Source organism: Chroicocephalus ridibundus, chromosome 1 (assembly GCF_963924245.1).
Source record: "Chroicocephalus ridibundus chromosome 1, bChrRid1.1, whole genome shotgun sequence".
Classification (NCBI taxonomy): Eukaryota; Metazoa; Chordata; class Aves; order Charadriiformes; family Laridae; genus Chroicocephalus; species Chroicocephalus ridibundus.
Genome location: NC_086284.1, coordinates 76,812,012 through 76,832,262, shown reverse-complemented (window position 1 = coordinate 76,832,262; position 20,251 = coordinate 76,812,012). Strand labels below are relative to the sequence as shown.

General features: G+C 37.2%; 1 protein-coding gene across 4 annotated transcripts in view; it reads left to right on the top strand.

Moving 5' to 3' along the window:
• PPP2R3B (protein phosphatase 2 regulatory subunit B''beta) overlaps positions 1-20,251 on the top strand; it is a 53,367-nt gene that overhangs the window by 7,244 nt on the left and 25,872 nt on the right. Inside the window, exons 1-2 of one of the 4 annotated variants that reach the window (XM_063340440.1) lie at positions 8,600-8,711; positions 8,810-9,119. The exons of the other annotated variants lie outside the window; for them this stretch is intronic. Of the exons in view, the coding sequence (XP_063196510.1) occupies positions 8,973-9,119 (147 nt within the window). The 5' untranslated portion in view covers positions 8,600-8,711; positions 8,810-8,972. Of the gene's footprint in view, positions 1-8,599; positions 8,712-8,809; positions 9,120-20,251 lie in introns of those variants that run through there. 4 annotated transcript variants of the gene reach the window in all.

Genomic DNA, 20,251 nt, shown 5'->3' with positions numbered 1-20,251 from the left:
AAAGGTCCTTCTATGGTGCCAACAAAGGAAGGACAGCCAGAAGTTCATATTAAGGTCTGGAAGAGTGCAGCTATAGGTGTTCCTAGAAAATCATTATTAGTTTCAAGTGTGGTGAAATAATAGTAGTCAGCATAAGCAGGACTGATAGTATGTTGTGTTATTCTTCTTAAGATTTGCTGTACTGAATAGCTTGGAATAGAAGAATTGTTATCCTGATTAGAGAACCAGCTATTCATTTTATGTATAAATGAGAAACTGAAAGTTATTCACTGTTGTAGCTTTTTGGTAGCGGTCTTTATTCTAACTGCATCTTGTACCCTGGGACATAAATGTTATGCTTTTCTTAGTAGCAGTAGTAATTCTGCTTACAAATTGTGCTTTGTTAGAAGAAATAGTGATCTTTTGTCCTCTTGCAAAGCGGCAGTTGCACTTGAAAGAGAAGATATTTCTGTCCTACTGGAAACTCATAAATATTTCTTATACGCTGCATCCAGTTGTAAGAAGTCTTGGCATTTCTAGTGCTTAAAAATTGAATTCAGAATTATAGGTGGCTTTCTTCAAGTTTAAAATTCACCTGAATCTTGACACAGGACAAATTCAAGTATTTGGATGGAATTTATTAATCACAGGCACTCTCTCCTGTGTGAGTAACTGTCACTTAAAAGCAAACAAACAAAAAAGTACATAGCTGTATGAGGTCATTACTTACTTCTAGTTGCTTCTCTCTGACCAGTCTTTCAAAACACTTAGGCTTAATTATAGCTTTACATAAGTCATTTAAACAGTTCATTTTTTAACAGGTGGTCAGTCTGGGAGGAAATTAGATATTGATATAGAGGAGATAACTTTCTTTTTTTCCTTCAGTGGTGTTTCAGAAGCAGTCTTATATTTTTGAAAACCTTTCCATATGCCTACGCTTACTCTGTCAGCAAGAAATAAGCTTGAGGCCAAAAATATATATGGGCTTACGTCAGTACAACACAATTAATGCAGTTCATCCAGTGAACTAGTTTGTCCACTGGTAGACCTAGTCAATGACTGCACAGAATTTTTCAGGAAGCAATTTTATGAGAAAAATCTACAAAATACCAATGGTAGTAATATATGGCTGATTCTTGCAAATTCAGAGGCTTTGCACACGCAACTGTCTCAAAATTCAATGAAAGTTAGGCAACTTACGCAGTTGCATTGATTGAGAAGATACCAGTTAAGCACTCTTGTTTTCTGCAGTCCACAACAACTGGTTACTAAATTTAATGTTCTAACTGTGGCATAATATGTAAATAACTCCTTTGTGATGGGTTGGATTAGTATGACGTTCTCATCTTCAAGTTAACCAGATGGTACTAATGTCTTGGTAGATAAGGTTAGTTTGTAGTCTGTGAACAACAGATACAACTTAAAATGGGTCCATAAAAAGCTCACCAGTGATCAAGAGATGCTCTTAAAAGTGTCTTCTGGTACTTCATGTTAGATGTGCCCCTCTTGCATAGCAATCACTATTTTGTATAAAAAATAGCTAGAAACTGTTCAGCCACCCATGTACCATTTCTTGACCACAGATACTTGCAGGGATAATGGGCTCTTAGGGCTGTTGGGATATGTGCTTAAATAACCTTGTGCATACTGCTTAGTTTCATTTCATGCGGAACTAGCCTTACACACTCGTTCTATGCAGATCTTACTAGAAACTTTGTCAGATTTCAGGCAACAAATGAGACTAGTTGTAAAACTACAAGGAGACTTTCACAACTTTTGTAGAAATCTACGTGCAAGGAGAATGCAGGGAAAGACCTTATAAGTGGGTGACAAGGGAAACATTGCAAAATACCTATAAAATGAAGTCGCAAATGTGCCCACCATAAACAAGTTTTGATTGGACCTTCTTGACATGATCTTGACAAAACAAGGTTTGTAGAGCTTATGAAATTGCTTGAGTTGATCTGGTTTTAGAATGCAGCAGAACCAGAGGAGTTTCTAAATGTTTTTATGCCTTTAGAAACTAGATTTGTATTGGTAAACAGTTAATATTCAGATTTTGTGAACATTTCTACTAGATATGATCATCACTGATATATTGTAAATAATCTTCATCATTGTGGCACAATTCATTGACTAAGAAATAAAGCAAACTATCTGAAATTAAGTAATGTTGAAAGCACTTAATGGGCTAGATTTGTCTTCCATCTACTACTACTCTTCAAGAACAGTCATCATTTACAGCAAATACTTATTAAAAGTCTTCTGTTGTAATTTAGGATTTTACACAAGAGATCACCAATTTAGTTCTCACTTGCTGTTAACACACTAAAGAATACCTCCTAAATTTTGACTACTTGCTTATTTATCAAGTAAAAAAATTAAGCTTAGTATTTTAGAAAGATCTTCTAGAATGCTTTAAACGTATTTGGACTTCATATCAAGACTTCCAGTGATGGAAAATGGAGGAAATTGCTAGTCAAGAGTACTGTTACTGTTCTGGCAAAGTATTTGTGTTGTTATACCTCTGAAGTTGTCTTATTACTTAAGTCTTATTTCTTCATGTGTAATGGCTATCATACTGGAAGCTAAAGTTCATTTGGTTACCAGTGACTAGCTTTTTTGCTCTGCCTTCTTTCTTTGCTTTGTCTTTTACTGCTGTACCCTGCTTGCAAGTTTGGATGTGCATGACTCTTCATTTAGCTCTGTAGAAACCAATATAGTTTCTGTTGCCTCTCCATTTCCTATATCAGCAATGATTTCATACTGATTCAAGATCAACACAGTAGTGTTAGTTCAAGAGTAAGCCTCTATAGGAATTCCACCAGAAATCCCATTGTTGGTGGGTAAATTACAATTTACAATCCTACTGACTGACTTGTAGAACACAATCTGTATCTTAAGCTTCCCAATTTGTTGGTTTTGCTTTAAGATCTTTGGGAAGGGAAATCTCAAGCGAAAGCATAAGCAAGAAGCTGTCCTGCAGCTGTCACTGACTCAAAATTATTGTCTTGTGATTTCAGGGACTAAATTACATGTCATGTTAGCCTGTGATGCTGGAATTAAAGTAGTGGTTGTACTTTCATGCACCAATCGTTCTAGTTTTGGAAACTATGAAATTCCAAGATATAAATGTGTTTTTGAAAGGATTAATTGAAAATTCAGTTCATGTCAAAATGATGAAGTACTGAACAGATGGTGCAATGTTTAAATAAGTTGTTGGACAGTTATAAAACATTGTCATTCCTGTTCTTTATACCAGATTACTCTGTCAACTTCTAAATTAATGTGACACAAGGTAAATAATAACAATCTCAAAATTACTAAATATCCAGAATGGCCTGTGTTACTTTGAGAAGTTACATAACGCATAACATTAGACTCCATTATAAAAGCTGCTCTCTCCTGTAGGAAAATCTCAGTGGTATTCTGCATCAGCCTGAACTGATTCGTCCTTTCAACTTATTCTGCTATTCAGAGGCTTACCTTGGTAAAATTACAAATATGTGTGTTGTGAACCATAGCTTCTTCTGTGGATAGCCTCTGTAGCATCATGGTTCATCCAAAATGTAAAAACCCAGCATCTTATGAGAGCAAGTGTGACTTTTACTTTTATAATCCATCCTAGATATTTTGCTTTCTCTGTTTAATAGCCACCTCAACAGCATAAATTTGAGTGTACCTGGTTTTCATGATCTGATGAATAGTCATCTGAAGATCATGAATAGTAAATAGGTTCCAGCTGTAGATCACCATTCCAACAACCTTTTTCCATTAAAACTCTGTTTGTTATACACAGATAAATAAAATGTATACTGATGTTTTCCTAAGATGGCATTTCCTAAGAATGAGAATTCCCTTAGCTTTTCTAAGAATGAGAATTGTTCTGAAAGGAATATATAAACCATCCATTAACTGTCAGGCTTCTGTTTTATCATATCTAGTGTTGACGCTTGCTGAAGTTAGTCTGCCAGATGCAGTTAGCAATCTAAAAAGGACCATGCTATGTCTTTGGAGTCCAGGCAGTGTAATCATAGCAAGGTGACATGCATCTTTTCTTGCTTATAATCTGATAACAGCCCATGGCGTAGTGTACATACATGGCATTCTTTTGGTAATGCGCAGAGAAACTGATCAGCCCATCCTGCCTGGGCTACCAGCGTGACCATATATCTCCCATCTAACTGGTGTCTTTTTATTCACTGTCTCACCTCCTGAAAATTCCTGATTCTCCCAGCAACTAAGGAAAGAACCTGCAGGCGTTGCTCTGTCTAATCCAAGACTACTGGAAAAATTAAATAATCATTAGAGAAGGCAGGCACATGCAAGACTTCTGTGTTTTTTCAATTATCTGCATGTTCTATGGGAGAGGCATTGCATCCTCAAAAAAAAAAATGCATCTAGACCTAGATTCACGTGAACTTCATTCCAAGGCCAAAGGATCAGTTTCTCCCTGTGAAGGTAGATTTCTTAACTACTCAGTGACATCATCTATCAGTTCATCAGTGTAGCACACCATACTCAAAACACCATCGGTAACTTTAAAGCAATCAATTTGGGTAGCTGATAGCTGGGTATGAGCATGATTACTTGATTCCTTCTGTGATCCAGACATTGTAGACTTTGTCTCCCTTGGGTTTTGTCAGTGTACTGCTGCAAAGGGGCGACTCATCCAAAGGAGAGTTAGGGATGGACAGTAATACTTTGTTTAGCTCACAAGTGCATTGTCCTCTTGCTCTCTTCCCATACAAAGTGGTTAGAAAAGGGAAGTTACTAGAAAGAAGCAAGTTAGGTATGTGTCTGAAGAACTGGGAAAGCTGATTATTTAGATCCCATTATATCCCTTTTCTTATCCATCAATATAAGGATAGATAGGTTTCAACATTATGTGTCCTTATTTCAGGATAGTCAAGGGTGTTGGGAATGAAAATAAAAATCAGTATTTGTGAATTCAATATTGAAAAATCAGTATCAGAGGGTTTTGTCCCCACCCCCAAGTGGGTCACCTTGTCAAGAGATGTTAATATTCTTGATTGCTTAGGCAGTTATGTGGATAAAAAGCAGAATTTTCTTTGCTACTTCCCTTTTATTCCTGTATTTTCCACTTCTCTAGACATTTCATATTTACAGTACCTGCTCTACTAAAATTCAAGGTCAGTAAATCTTGCTATGTACTGTAGTCTCCTGAGAAGGCAATGTTTTTGTTTATTGCTCATAATAATGTAAAATAACACACTTGAACAACTGAGACTTTAGTCCATTGCCATAAAGAGGTTTTCTCCTGCAAGGGCCTTTTTAAAGACTTGAGTAGAAGTTTTGTAATTCTTTCCAAAGAGAAGCACTATCATTCTTCATTCATTTATTTAGACTATGTCAACACTGGACATCGCTATATATAGCGTTAAGCAGAAACGTACTGCAGATGCTACCAAGCCTGCCTAAGTTGTAGTAGTTACTGCAGTAAAACCAAATTTGACTGAGATGGACAGTGCCTTCTAATCTTTCCCTATGTTTTTTATTCAATACCTTGAGAACTTCTGCTACAATGATAATCCAGAGGCTACCACTGGTCTGCAGGATTAAAGATTTCTAGGCTACTGTAAATAATGCATCTAGTCAATGAACATTACGTTTACTCAAGTGTGATGTTGTTTGCATCTACTATTATACAATGTGTTTTGCAGAAATTGGGTTAGATTTGTTAGAAGTTCAGTCTGATTGTGGAACTTTGGTCTGAGTTGGAAACCAAATAATTATCAATCAAATGTCTAATTATTATGCAAATAATGGGACATCTAGGTACAGCATCTTTCAGTAGATCAAAGGCTGGGTATGGACTCTGGTCTACAAATAACTTGATAATATTAAATAATGGTGGTAGTCTAGTCACAATCTTGTATGAAGACTGTGGGGAAAAATAAATACAGCATTTCAGGGCCTTTTGTTTTCTTAGTCTAGCAAAGAACTGGTGCTTTCATTTGTCTCTCTTCTGGTATATTTATGTAATTTCTTCTTTATGTAACTTCTTCCACATTACACAAAATATTAGTGATCACTCATCTTTGTCTCACTTGACTGCTTTTGTGTTAAAGCCACATAAATATTACACTGCTGTTGTGTATGTTTAGATGTCAAAGTGGTAAACACTTTAGCCACAGTCCCTTGAGTCAGATCCATTCATAGTGTGTATCTTTAGCTTTGGAAGGAAGCTCTGAGCAGGCATCTTCTCCTCTGTTTATCTAGCTAATAATAAGCTGCCAGGATACTTGAACAGCTTTATGGCTGGCATCCAGCCCTTCACCCAGGAAAGGATTTTGCCATAGCTTTCACTGGAGGGAATTCAGATTTAGAATAAATGTAACACTGTACCTGAACACTTCTGGTTCCATCTGGATGGAAGCTGACTTTCCCTTTCCCCTATGGCTATTTCATGACTGAAAAGGTTAAAACAGATCTTAGGGGATTCTTGACCATGTTGCTTTAAAAATGCTTGTATCTCCTTAAATGTGGCAATGCAAAACCCTTTTCTGTTCAGATGGTGAAAAGAAGGTGATTAAAAGCTGCCAGTGTATTTACCTCTCACAATATATTGCAACTAAACACTCAGTTGCAGGTAGATTCTTCATATATTGCAACTTGTGAACTTTTGACAGTTATACTGCATGTGGGTATGTACATGACCACTAGATTTGAAACCAGACTAGTGACAATACTGCTAAAACAATATTAGGCTAACAACAGGGTTGACTTAACATCTACCTTAGGCAGTGAAGTAATATTATGATGATGAAATACAGAAAATTCAAAATAGTGAACATAATATGCTGGTTAGGTGGTGACAGACTCTGAGCTCCATTTGGAAAAAGGAGGGAAATATGCAACTCTTTCCATAATGGAGATCAGAACATTGATTTCTTACTGAGACTCCTTCAGCAGGTTTAGGGGAAGTGGAGCTCTAGTCTTTTAGGTTAGCTCTCCATGTGGCAGTCAGTCAGTTATCTTAATGACATACTACAGCCACCTCAAACATGACCATGAATGTAGTACTGAATGGGAACGCATCACCTGGTGAAAAGGTGTGAAAATAGAAAGCAATTCAGGTGAGAGGATACCTTTCCTTGCTTTAGGCAAGACTTATTTTGCCTAACCTGAAATGCAATCTGCCTTGCAATACAACCTTCCTGACCTTCCCCAAACATCTTGGTCTGGAAGGGGTATCTGTTGCCAGAGTAGGATTCTTTTCCTACTCTAACACCTCAGTGCTTCATCTCAAGTTGCAGACATGCTGCTGTTGTGTGCTGTGTGTCCAGCTCCACACTGGCTTCCCTGTGGCCCAAGGGTTGTCAAAGGTTAGTTGATTTGATCTTCCTAAAAGACAGCGAGTGACAGCCAGTTTTGCTCGATGCAGTTTGATAGTCTGGTCATGCCAACCACAACATGTCTGACTCTTGCCTCGTCAATTCCTTTCTTGTTCTCCCGCTTCCGAAAGAAATAAATATCTTCATAACGAGTTGCAATAAAGAAGCAGGTGGGGAATACTGGAAACTAAATTCAAAACAAGAAAACAAACAAACAAACAAAACCATTAACTTTCTAACAGTGTGTGATAAACTAAAATGGATCCAGTTAAGACTAATCATGTTTCGCTAGTACTCTTTTGTAGTTTCCTTTTCTTCTTAATCTTACAAGGGTATTTACTGTGGGGTTTTATTATATTGTTACATGACAGCATGGCTATGAATGGATGAATAGGGCTAAAGATTATAGATAACATAGCGTTGGGGTAAAATAATGCAGCCCACTAAGAGAAGTCTCAAACTTAGTGGTGAAAGAGTTGTTTTAGTGTTTCTTGGGCTGTGTGCATCTTTGTGTAATCAACAAAGTGTCCTTATTTAGAGCGTGAGGGATGAAAACAGTCGGACCAAACCATGACACTTTACCAGTTATCAATTAATGAACCTAAAACTGTAAAGGAGGAAGGACAGAAGGTCACTTTAATTTCCACAAAAGCTTATCAGATTTCTGTTTCTGGGAAGAAGATTGCTGTGGACTAAAACATGGCCCTTCCCCCTCTCCCGCCAAAAATGTATTTGGGATTCAATAAACTGAAAATAGAGTGGTGGCTGACTCTAGTGCTACTGAAATGTCACTGGTATGCAATCTAGTATGTGGATGTTAAAGTTTATAAAACTCTTATTTAAAAGAAAAAAAAAAGTATCCTGTCAACTTTTTTCAGATTTTGTTACATCATTGATATTTCTAATGTAGCTTTCTCTAAAACATGATTTAAAGCAGCATTTCATTGTGGTAACATTTGCCTCATTTCTGCTACTGCTTCCTGCCTTCATTTGAATGATTAGATTCTTGCGATACAGGAATTTAAATCTAGATGAACATGGACAACAAAAATCTGTTTCTTGAAACTATGTGAGCCACTCTGAGAGTCTGTCTGCAGCTTTTTCTGTCTGTTGTCTTCATGTTCCCAGTGTAATAGCGTTCCTTCTAAAGTACTGAAGAGTTTAAAAGGAATTTAATTGCTGTGTAATAAGCCTTATCCTTCAGTGAGGTACTTCATTGAAGCTAGACAGTGAGTGTTTTGTGACAGAAGGAAAAGCTGAGGGGGATGGGAGGAGGAGGAAGCTACAAAATGACCATGGCTGGCCTCCCTGCATTCCTCTAAGGCTTGCTTTTTTAAAATTGGAAGCTGCTTTTATAGATGCTCCTCCAAACAGGTTTGGTTTTTTCCGTACTGTCCCATTTAGACTTTGGCATGCGTGTACAAAAAGGCAGGCCCCCAAAGTGACTTTCCAATCTGTTTTTGTGATTCCAGCCAAGTTCCCTTTAATGTATGGAGCAGGCGAAGTTGAGCTGACTCTCTTATAATATCACAGAACTCGGGCGCAGCTGCTGCTTTAAGTGGCACTGTGTGATAATACAACAGCTCTGCTATTTACTGGGACTCAAGTGCCTGGACTGGCACACGGAGACATTATATGAAATCCGAAAGCATGAGGATAAAGGAAATTTCTTTGCGGCAAGATCCTGATCTAAGAAAGGAGTTGGCATTGCTAGCTCGAGGATGTGATTTTGTTTTACCTTCTAGATTCAAGAAGAGACTGAAAGCTTTTCAGCAGGTCCAGGTTTGTCTTTCAGTTCTTATACAATTAAGTTATTGTTGTCAGTTGTACTTTCAGAACCATCCACATTGCAGGAAATAAATGCAAATTCTTCCTCGGCTAGCAGGATTGCGATAGTCTGTTCCATATATGATGATTTTTCTGTGTTTTAGAAGATTCTGCAGGTAGTTTTTTGTAAAGCAAAAATGAGGAGAGTTTACTGAAGCATGTAGCATAGATAAAGTACAATGTTTGCACACAGGCATAGGCTGTGGAAAGTTGGTCCGCTTAATGCTGTTAGACTTTTAAAGATTGTTTTCCTTAATCTGCATAATCATAATCTGCATACATTTCCCCAGGGGCTTTAATTTATCTTTTACTGAAACTGAGCATATAAAATACACTGAAATACTCTGTAACTTTTACTAACTAATATGTTAAAAGGTGCTTTCATACATATATGATGCTCCTGAATTCCTTTAGATTATGTTTATTTTGGATGTAGTATTTGGATGAGATCAGTTATTGCTACGTGGTTTGCACATGTGCCTCTGCTGTTTTGCAGCAGTGCGTTGAATCCACCATTTTAAAGTGAGTTCATAATTGAGAATGGAAGCATTTGAAACACATAATTTGTAGGAAAACTACTTATAGAGCAAATGTCTAAAGAGAATATCTTTTGGGAGGGGGAAAAGTGTACAGTTGTTTTATTGGAGAAAGTTTGTATTTCCTCAAACACGCTTAAGTTTAAGGCTTTTGGTGGTATGTGAAAGCATTCACTTTGTCCTTACCTCACCCTCTCTTGTAATTCGTGTACTAAAGGTATATCAGTGATGGTATGTGTGACTTTTTTTTTTATCCTTTTTTAATTAAGGAAAGTTTAGCAGTTGAATGAAAATTGCATTATCTTACTATTTCTGGCTTTTAAAATCATTCTAAATGTAGCCTGCTACTTAATTTTGAATTCAGTGCACTAGTGTCCCTTTCGGGTGACCTTCAAGAGAGGACCATAGAGCCCCATGACCCTAAAAATGTGTTAGCCTTCTGTCTTCTATATTATTATTTAAAATTTGTTTTAGCTCAGCTATATAAGCAGTGTTTATTCCTTTGTGCAAAGCAAAATGCAGGTGCTAACCCTGCTGGTTTATGCCATTCAGCGTAAACTTGTGAATGAAAGGATTTCACGTTTTGAATCTTTTGTGCTGAATTGGAGGCAGAAGGAAACTTGTTGACTAGAGACAGCAGGGAAATAAAATACTGTCTAAATTACCTAAAAGTAGCAGTATCAGTTAATATTTAGGCACCTCAGGGCATGAGGCAAGTTAAATCTAGTCATGGCATCCTGTTGTAAACAAACACACTATTACCTTGTGTGGTGCCCCTTAACTTGATCTGTCTTTCATCGAATGATAGTTGGCTCCCTTGCACTTCTACAGGGCTTTTTTTATGTTGAGCTAGAAAACATCTCAATGTAGTGTGGAGGTAAAAAGCAACTAAGTACTTTAGAAAACAGCTTGTCTAATCTGTAGGTTTTTTTCTGTTTTAGCATGCTGCTGTCTATAAATTTACAGTGCAGACAGTGAACAACAATGTTTTATTTTTAACCAGACTTGCACTTTTTGGGTAAATGGCAGTTGTAGAATACTATATGTTAAACTACACATTATATTACAGACAAAATTCTGTTGGCAAAACAGACTTAGTAGGAGTATAAAACTAAAATCTGATGTCTGTCTTTGCTCAATTTCATATAAAGTGTTTTATCTGAGGTTCCTTTTTAAAGGGTATTTCACTTCAACTTCATGATTTTAAGGAGACCTTTTTGAAAATACCTTAAAAAAAAAAAGTGCTGATAAATACTGGTATAGAACATAGACATTCTTTACCTGATACTTCATGTTAATGTTAATTTCAAGTTGTCCTTGTGGGTTAGGTGGATTTCGAAGAATAGCCATTCATCATCTACATAATCATTGATAAAATTTCATGTTGAAATTAGACCACTTAGAGCTTTTGTAGAATAACTTGAAAAATTTTTCTCATTTCAGTTCCTAAGCTTCATTGCCATTGCAGTTTATAACCTCCTATACTGCTGTCATGTTGGCTTTCAGACAGAATAGTTCACCAATAGGATGTAAAATTAGAATGCTAAAATCAAGCAGAAATGGAAGCCAGTCTATTTTTCTATACTTCTACTACACTCTTAAAATTTCTCATATCCATGCAGTTTCTGTAACTTGTTAAACAAATGGCAGATTCTCCTTAAGAGGTTTAGTGCTATTAAAGATGGTCTCTTAAAAATAAAAAAAAATAAGTAATGGTGGTGGATGGTGTGATAACATGTGGCTCAACATCTGCTCTGAGATGGGTTGGAGTGACTGGGTCTCCCATAGGTTCTAGGAATTCTAAGGCAGTGGCTTTTTGCACAGAGTCATGTAAGTAATCTGTGTAGGTAATCCCCTGTATTTTGGAAGGGGTGGTCATTGGAGTGTAGCAAATCAAGTTTCATGACAATCTTTAAATAGACAACCAGTAGTGAAGTGGGTGGCTCTGGAAAGTGGTGGAACAGGCTGTTTCTCAGTGGTTGCATTTACTACTGAAAATGGATAAAACTGAGCAAGATAGGACTTTCTGGAAAGACTGATCACTCAAAAGGAAGACAAAACAATACACAACTGCTGAAATGTTCTCTGTTACTTTGGGGAACTGAATTTTTTAGTAGATAACTGTGTATAAAACTCAGTAGAACTTCAGTCTATCTTGTCCTGATGTTGCTTATAAGAAAGACCTTTCTTAGGTAATTTAATACCTATGGAATATAGTGAAGGGGACATGCAGCACTTGAAGAGGCATCGTGTCCCTCTTGCTCATCAGTTTACCTGAAAGTTTGGAGGGAGAGAAACTATCACCATGTCAAACGTACTGGTGACTTAAAGATGTGAACTGAAAGGCTTATTACTTGCTGATAGCTGAGCAGAGTGTTTTAGCCAACAGCTGGTGACATCCCTACCTGTCAGAGCTGGAATATAAGCAGCATCATTACCTAGGCTGTGTGAGGAAAACATATCTGAAGTTGGAAAGAAAATGATAACGGAATAAAGTACTTCTGTGTGCAGTGACATGCTTATACCCATGTAACTCAGTGTTAGCTAAACTAGGAAAATAGGTATTTTTTGCTACTTGGAGGCCACATCACTTTGTAGAACAGTTGAGTTCTAACTTTAAAACTAGACTTTTTGATGTCAAATAAATTTCTGCTGAATGTGATGATTTTAAAAAAGGAAGAAAAAAAAAAAAGCTGCCCTAAATCTTGAATTGATCCTCTGAATGTCAGTGCCAGAACCGAGTGCTGCCGTATTTTCTGATGCTTTTAATGCATCATGCCTTTATCTGCTGTTACTACTTGGTGATTCCTGTAGTTGCATGCGTCACATCTCAGTGTGGAAATGGAGAACTGCTAGTTCCATGACCACCTGTTAATGATACTAAATGCTGCTTACACATGCTATTTATGTCAGCTGTATGAGAAATATTTCTTCAACTTCAGCGGTGCCTCACAAGATTGGCTTTCCTTCTGAGTGAATTAAGCTTAGACATTAGTGCCTCTTGATGACTTTTGCACTCCTCTGTTACCAAAATTCTTCATACATGCTTGTGGCATGTTCAAGACAGCAATGAATACAGAGCCTGTAGGTGTTCATGTGTGGTTGTGTTGTAGTGTGCTGAATCTTCCACTCATGAAGATAACATTCCCATTTCTGAGGTAAAATGAATTTTTAGAAGTTTAAGTGAGGCAGTTGTTTTTACACCTATAGTCACAGAAGGAGATTGTGTAACAATTAGAGGTCTCTGGCAGGCCAGCTTTCCAATTAGCATCTATCTTCTGATTTAACATCATTTGTAAACCTTTTAACACCACAGAGGGAACACCTGGTATCCATTTTTACATAATAGTTTTACATCAGGCACACAAAATGCTTTTTTTTAAAGAACAAAACCCAAGTGTTTGCAGAGAGGGGAACAGAAATCTCATTCTGACTGTAGCTAATAGTTACACTTGATGCTAGTCTGCTGATATAATGCCAATTTCTGGAGCAGATGCCAACGTTTAAGATAGAATGAAAATATCTAAGCCACCTGCTGAGACTAGCTAGTTAAGATGAGAGGTTTTCCACAAATGGTCCACTGCTACTGGATTGCCAGGTCTTAAGCTCCAGCCTCTTAAAGGAAGCTGTAAACAAACTGATAGGTTTTTTACCACTTCTGCAGTGGAGATCACAGGTTTGAGCTTAAAATGTATTTGCTGCCCTGGTAGCAGCTACTTTACCTGCTCGTGGCTGGTAATAAATTTATGCAAATAGGTACTGTTTCTGTAGAAAAGCCAATATGGTGCAAGTTTATGTTAAAGCTTATTTCAGTTGTATGCATGATTTAAGAGACTAGATGTCAGTTCTCCCTGCACCTAAGTTTTTTGACCCAACAATTCAGACATTGAAGAGTTATGATTTATTTATTTTTGCCTTGGAAGAGAAATTTCACTAGCCTTTCCTCCATTTTAACATATTTCCTGTATCTTTATAATCACTAATGCTACTAATAGTAGATGGTCTACAACTGTTGACTATAGTACTTTGTATGCTAGAAAGCCTGAAACAGTTTGGCATCTATACATATAAAATATCCTTCAACTTTTACAGGATCAGAGGGATATGATATTGTTTTTGCAATTGTCCAAATCAGAATTTGTTGGGGCATTGCCAGACAAGAAGCTGACAGAATACTTGCTCCAGCTGTTGACTCTGCAGCTCAGTAACAAGGCTGAGCTTGCTGATATTTTTCATGTTTGAGTGGATTTTTCCTAAGCTCAGTTGCATTGAGTGAATGAAACTTGTTTTGTTGTAAACATGGAAGGATGAAAAGCTATTGCAGAACTTAAGAATTAAGTGGATGTCTGTCTTAGCTCTGTTTGTTACTTTTGGTGTTGAACTGATGGCCTGTCCTGACAAGGGCTGTTTTCTGTAGACAAATGTTAGAATTGCCTCAGGTGTAACTGACTGTCAGCTTTTCCCCATTAAAATGATGTTTAGGCAGTCATGACTCCTTTGCAGGTAGTGAGTCCCAAGTGTGGTCCATTGGCTGTATACAATCAAAATGCTTATGCACTACGAGGATTTTACCAGCTTGTCTCCTGAAAACAGTTGGAACAACAGAATATACTGGTAAAGAACAGGATTACCGATTTAACCCACGATCGGAGTATTTTCCAAGAAAGCTGCAACTATGTGACAAACTGGATATATTAATGACTGGGATACTTGATTTGACATAATTCATAAAATGGAGGCTGTTTGACAACAACCCACAGCCAGTGACTAATATTTTTGCACTTCTTCTCTTACCACAAAATGTAGAAGTTGCCTTTCATGGGGTAGATTCTTATGAAGAATCTTGCTTTTTTTCCATTTTATAATCTGTACTTTTTACCTTTTGTGAATTAGCAGGGCAGGTGAAGGAGGCAAAAAAGTATTTTCACTGATCAGCCACAGGAAACTGTTAGAGGATCCGACTTCTAAAGCCTTTGATAGAAGTTTTGTCAGCAAATAAAGCAAGTTACTGATGGCCATGCGTGTAATATGTGAAGGTCTCTTGTGCTCATGGCTTTGCAGGGGAGGTAACTACCTCTTCCTTCTTCCATTCCACACCCACCCCAGGGCATTTCTGAATAAATAATTAAACTCTAACAGCCTAACTGGAACTCTTTTGATGCTGAAGCTCTATGTGACTGTACAAAAAAGCAAGCATATGCAGCCATGTTTGGAGGTGCTTCTACAGCAATAATGCATTTGCCATAGCGTCTTCCAGTTCTCAGCAGGACTGCATAATTTGTCTGTAGGTCAGCTATACCAAACTGCAGATCAGGTGAATCCTGGTATTTCCAAAATCAGGGTTGTAGAACTTGGGTAAGAGATCTGTTAGTGCAGCATATATATCACTGGAAGTGAGGAGATTTGGCAAGTGTGTGCTATAATGGTTAGGTATCGTGCAGATAAGTGATGCTGAAAATCGGTTTTTGACCATTTGAAAGTTTTCCCATGTTTTGCTTGTTTATTACATGCTAATTTGTATGTGAACATGTAATATGACTTGTATGTGGTGACTGTTTACACATGCTTTTAGTTAAACGTGTTTTTAATTTTAGTGTGTGAAATGGTGTGTATGGAATGTATTTCATAGTTTTGGGTGGAAACTTCTTGGATGCCACTACCTACTGTCGTCTCCTACATGAGAAACAACACACTATCCCAAATAGGTTTATGTAGATGATGCAAAGTTTACATGCCTGCTGAAATACTGAGGCTTGAACATAGAATTCCATGCAGCGGCTTTCTCTTGGGGTTCATTTTGGCTGTTCAAATATGGCTTGGTTAAATTAAAGGGGTAAAGAGTTACTGGTAGTTGTGCCACTACCAAAAGTTTTTGAAAGACTTCTTTAAGCTTTAGTAAGACTTTCAAGACTATCTGGTGATGGCCCTTACCACAACAATTTCACTCAAACTGGGTGGGGTGCTTCTTTCCCTAGCTATCATGCAATTAAGAGTAACCAGCTCAACTACTTCTTACTCTGCTGTCTTGAGACTTAAAATAAGGGGAGAAATTAGCTTCAAGTAGCAAACAACTAACAATCTTTTGTGTTTTTTTACCTCAAAATTGGAAGTGACCATACAAACAGTATTTCAGTAACAAAATAGACGTGAATTCTAGTTTGCTAATAAGGTGAATTTTCCAACATTGGGTTGTAAAATGAACCTATATCCTTATCCCTGACACTTAGTAGCCAGGGATACTTTAGAATTTTGCTGTTGATCTTTGCTCTCAACATGGACCACATTACTGGTGAGTTACTGCTCTAAAGGTACAGTAGAATTTGATACTGAGTGATTTTAAAAAAGAAAAAAAAAACCAAACAAAACCAAAACCCACCCAAATAAAGTAACTCTTCTGAGCTTTCTATTTGTAGTTCATAGCTGCCAAACCAGGAAGGGGTTTGCCTGATGCTGTTGTCGGTAGACAGATGAGGGAAGTTAGAGTCACCATTTGTTTTATCTTAACTTACAGTAGCAGTGTCTGCACTATGAACTTCTAAACAGAAGGAGCACAATGACATAGTTAAATGAAATATACAAAAGGTTTTAATCCTTAGAGCTGTTTTTACATGCTTATAGCAAATAAGAAATTAAACATATTACTAGGCTGTGGAACTCTAATTCTAACTTCATCATATTCTTCCTTCCTTCTGCAAGTTCTTGGGCAAATTTTTTGTCTGTCTTAGGCTTCATTTCTTTAGGCTTCATTCATATAACATGAAAAAGGATCCTGGACTCCTGACTGCTCTAAACCTCACTGAATCTCTTTTGATTTGCTTATGGAATTGCTACTTGCTGGAATATGTCAGTCCCAGAAACTCAGGTCACTTTAGTTCTGCAAAATGAGACCGAGCAGTGTAAGGCTCAGTCTCTAGAGTGAAGTTGGTTTAGCATTGAGGATTATCGTTTGCATTGAATCACAAGACAAAATGACCATAGGCTTTTTTACAGAAATAGGTTTGAGAGTAAACTGCCAAGAACATGCATAAATGAGATGAGAATGATAGCAGTCTGTGTAAAGCTGAGATGAGTGGACAACCTGGTGTGCAGGCAGGGGACTCCCAACATGTTTGGTTGGAATTTGAAGGTGAACATGGAGTTGCGAACTGGAACACAAACTGCATTGAGAGGGCTGCTGAACCCTGCTCCCTTGTGTGACCAGTGTGTATAAAGTAAGAAACAGTGTAGTTTGAAGTACTTTTTTCTTCTAATGGTATATGGCTAGAACTTTATGGAAAAATATATTAATTTTTCTATTTTGTTCTCCTCATTGTAGCACAAATTTTAAGTGACTACAGACCAAACTGGATCAGAGAACTGAGCTGAGTCAAGGCTAAAAGCAAAAGTAAGCTAGTCTAAAACTGCATCAGGGTTAAAATTAATAGATGTTTATCTCTTGCCGTGGAAAGAGAAGCATGTATGATAAAATTAGTCTCCATAGCACAGCCAAAACCAAGCTGCCGGACAGTGAGTGAAGGATAGCAAACTCAAGTCTGGGATGGGAGGAAGCAACTGGGACTAAAATGTTTGTTGCCAGAGGAAAGACTTATGCGTATATACCCTGACACCTGTTTTTAGTGTAGGGAGGTGTCTCTCTGAGCTTTATCATTCACATATGTCTTAACTTTCTGACTAAGTTAGGCAAGATGAATCATGATCTTAGCATGGTTTTAAGCCTGATGTAAGCTTATTTCAAACAATACTGCCACAGTATTCCTTTAATCTTCCTTATGTTAGCATCAGGATCGTGTTTCTTCTAAATGTAATCTCTGTGAGATTGGGTGAGGAAAAATAGTTATTTTTAACTTTGTTTTTTAGCTGTCTTGTTGACCTGTGGCAATTCACCATACTGCTTCACTGTCACTAGTACTGACACACAGGTCAGTAAACCCTGTATGCGGGAGTGGGGGAAGATGCAGGTGTACTGTGGTGTAGCTTGCCTTATGCCGTGCTGTAAAACTTCATTATTAAGCTTTCAGATTAAATTACTGTTTTCAAGCTATTTTTTCAGGGCAATAGCTAGATTTTGGAGAAATCTAGCTTGGAAAAAACCCAAATTTTGAAAGCTTTAAGTTGTCAAAGGATCATTTTTCACAGAGGAAAAAATACTGTTAAGCATATCAAGCTGAATGGGAAGTGATACAGCCAGTGAACTCTTGTAGTAATAAATCTGCCTTTTTAGTTTGGCTAAAAAGAGGCTAATGACGAGCATACAGAGAGCAAGAAGAAAACATCACTTCTTTAACTTAGATAAGTGGAAATCTGAATGTCTACCACAAGATCAAGAGAGCTGGTGTTACAGAAGAGATGTTTCTCTGGGCTTGTCCTGAGGAAAATTCTGGTAGTAAGCTTACTTTACCTATCCTGAAGTGGATTTTTGAAGGCACTTTAACCTGCCAAAATATTTGAGGTGTTGGAACAGATTTTTCTAAATTAATGTCTTTTCCTTCCAAATGAGACTGAACTCTTTTCTAGACAATAGTAGCATAAACCTTCTACCTAGTGTTTTCAAAATTTAAATTCCACAAAACTACTGATCGTATCACTTACCTAGAGGGAAATGTTGAGTTTCACAGTGCAGCCAAATATGTAGTAGGTTAAGCTGAAATATTCCTGAGACTTTATTGGTCAGACTTGGACTAATGGCTATAAAATGAACAGAAAGACAGGAAGGCTGGTCAGGTACTCCTTTTGAGCCTACTTACTAATAACACTTTCTTACATTCACAATTGCCAATTTACTTGATAGACTGTAGGACACCTTGTGTTCTGTAAGAACTTACTGAGTTTAATAAAGGAGATTACCTTCCATTACTTGGAATTTTCAAGTTCATGTGCTAAGCAGCATTTGAGTCTCATCACTACCATCCTATTGCCCTTTGGGTCTCCCTGTTGACTTCCATTTTCTCCTGTTTATCGGGGAGCTTCATGCAGCATCTGCTTTTTTTGTTGGGTGATTGTACATGGGTGGTTGCGGGGATTTTAGGATTTAAAAGGCTGAATAGCATACCTCTGCAGAAAATCCTCTTAGCTTATTATATACTTTGTTTTACCCAGGTAACATTAGCATAATGTGTGATACATAAGAGTAGAAGACCCAGTCTATTAAAGAACTAGATTAACGTACGCATTGCACATTTTAGAAGTATTGCAACATTGCTTTTTTTTTTAATTCCCTAGTTAAAAATACTAAGGATTTGAACCAAACTTGTACCTATTTGATAGGTAAAAATGTCTTTATAGTATTTTCAGTATTTAATGCCATTTTTTGTTTGGGACTGTGGTGTACCGCTTATTCGTAAAAACTTAACATGAAGTTGGCCATAAATGTGAGGTGAAATTTGGGGGGGGGGCCTATTGTCTTGACCCTGTTGTATGTATTCCATTGACTTTTTTCTGATGTGGATATCCCTATGGAAATCCATGTCAAATAATACAGCAGGAGCTGAACACTAACTCTGTAAATATGCTTTAAATGGCTTTTTTTCAGAGAAACAGGCATAACAATTGTCGCTGTCTGTCAGATACTAGAAAGCATCAGTGTTTCTGAATGAAGTTATCTTTTTCCGTAGTCATGTCAAAATAATGCAAATATCAAATCAGTTCAATGAGCTTGTGTCTTAATGAGTAAGCTGTCTAAAAAATATTACATTCATAAACATATTTACCATGTTTCCTTTTCCAGCAAGCCCTTTTTCAGTGAGGTTTCTCTCACTTGCATTTGAATCCACATAATCGACCACTTTGTGGGGTTCAGTACCTCTGGGTGGTAGTATCTATGTGCAGATGTATATCTAGACTTGACTGAATATACAATCTTATAATATCTGGGAACAAGCACCCCCTTCCTTTTTATTTCAGAAGTACATCCTGTCATTGAACAACTCTATCATAGTGTCAGCTCTTTCTTTCAGTTGAGAGAGAGGGAAAAGGGCACCTCGTTTTAAAATCCTCACTGTCTTCATTTTTGCTTAGAACCAAGTTAACTGCCGAGTGTGACTCATTTGTTGGTAGATATAAGACTATCTAGCAAGACGACTGAACTTCTCTCTTTGGAGTGAGGCATATCCATGTTCTCTGGTATTTACTAACATTATAATTACAATATAGTAATAATGGGTTTATTTTACACTCACTGTCAACAGCTGGAAAAGTATTATCTGGAGAGCTGCAAAATAAAATGGGGAATTTTCCCTTTGAACGGTAACCCCATTGGGATATAAACTTCCACTTCCTCCTTTATAAAAGTCAAGGCAAGTAAGTGTTGGATAACTGTATGGTTGTATATGTCAGGAATAAAAACTGGTTCAATATTAAAGGTTTTCTTGAATTCTGTTAAAGACAAATGTTATGTAAGTTTGTTTACATTATTACAAAAAAGGACTTTTCAAGGGATCCTCACTTCACATCTTTTACATAAAACTTGTATCGTTAAGTTGCCACTGCAGTTTAATTATGGATTCTGGACTTTACATATACTCATTGCAAAGGCTAATGCACCATTCAGTCCTA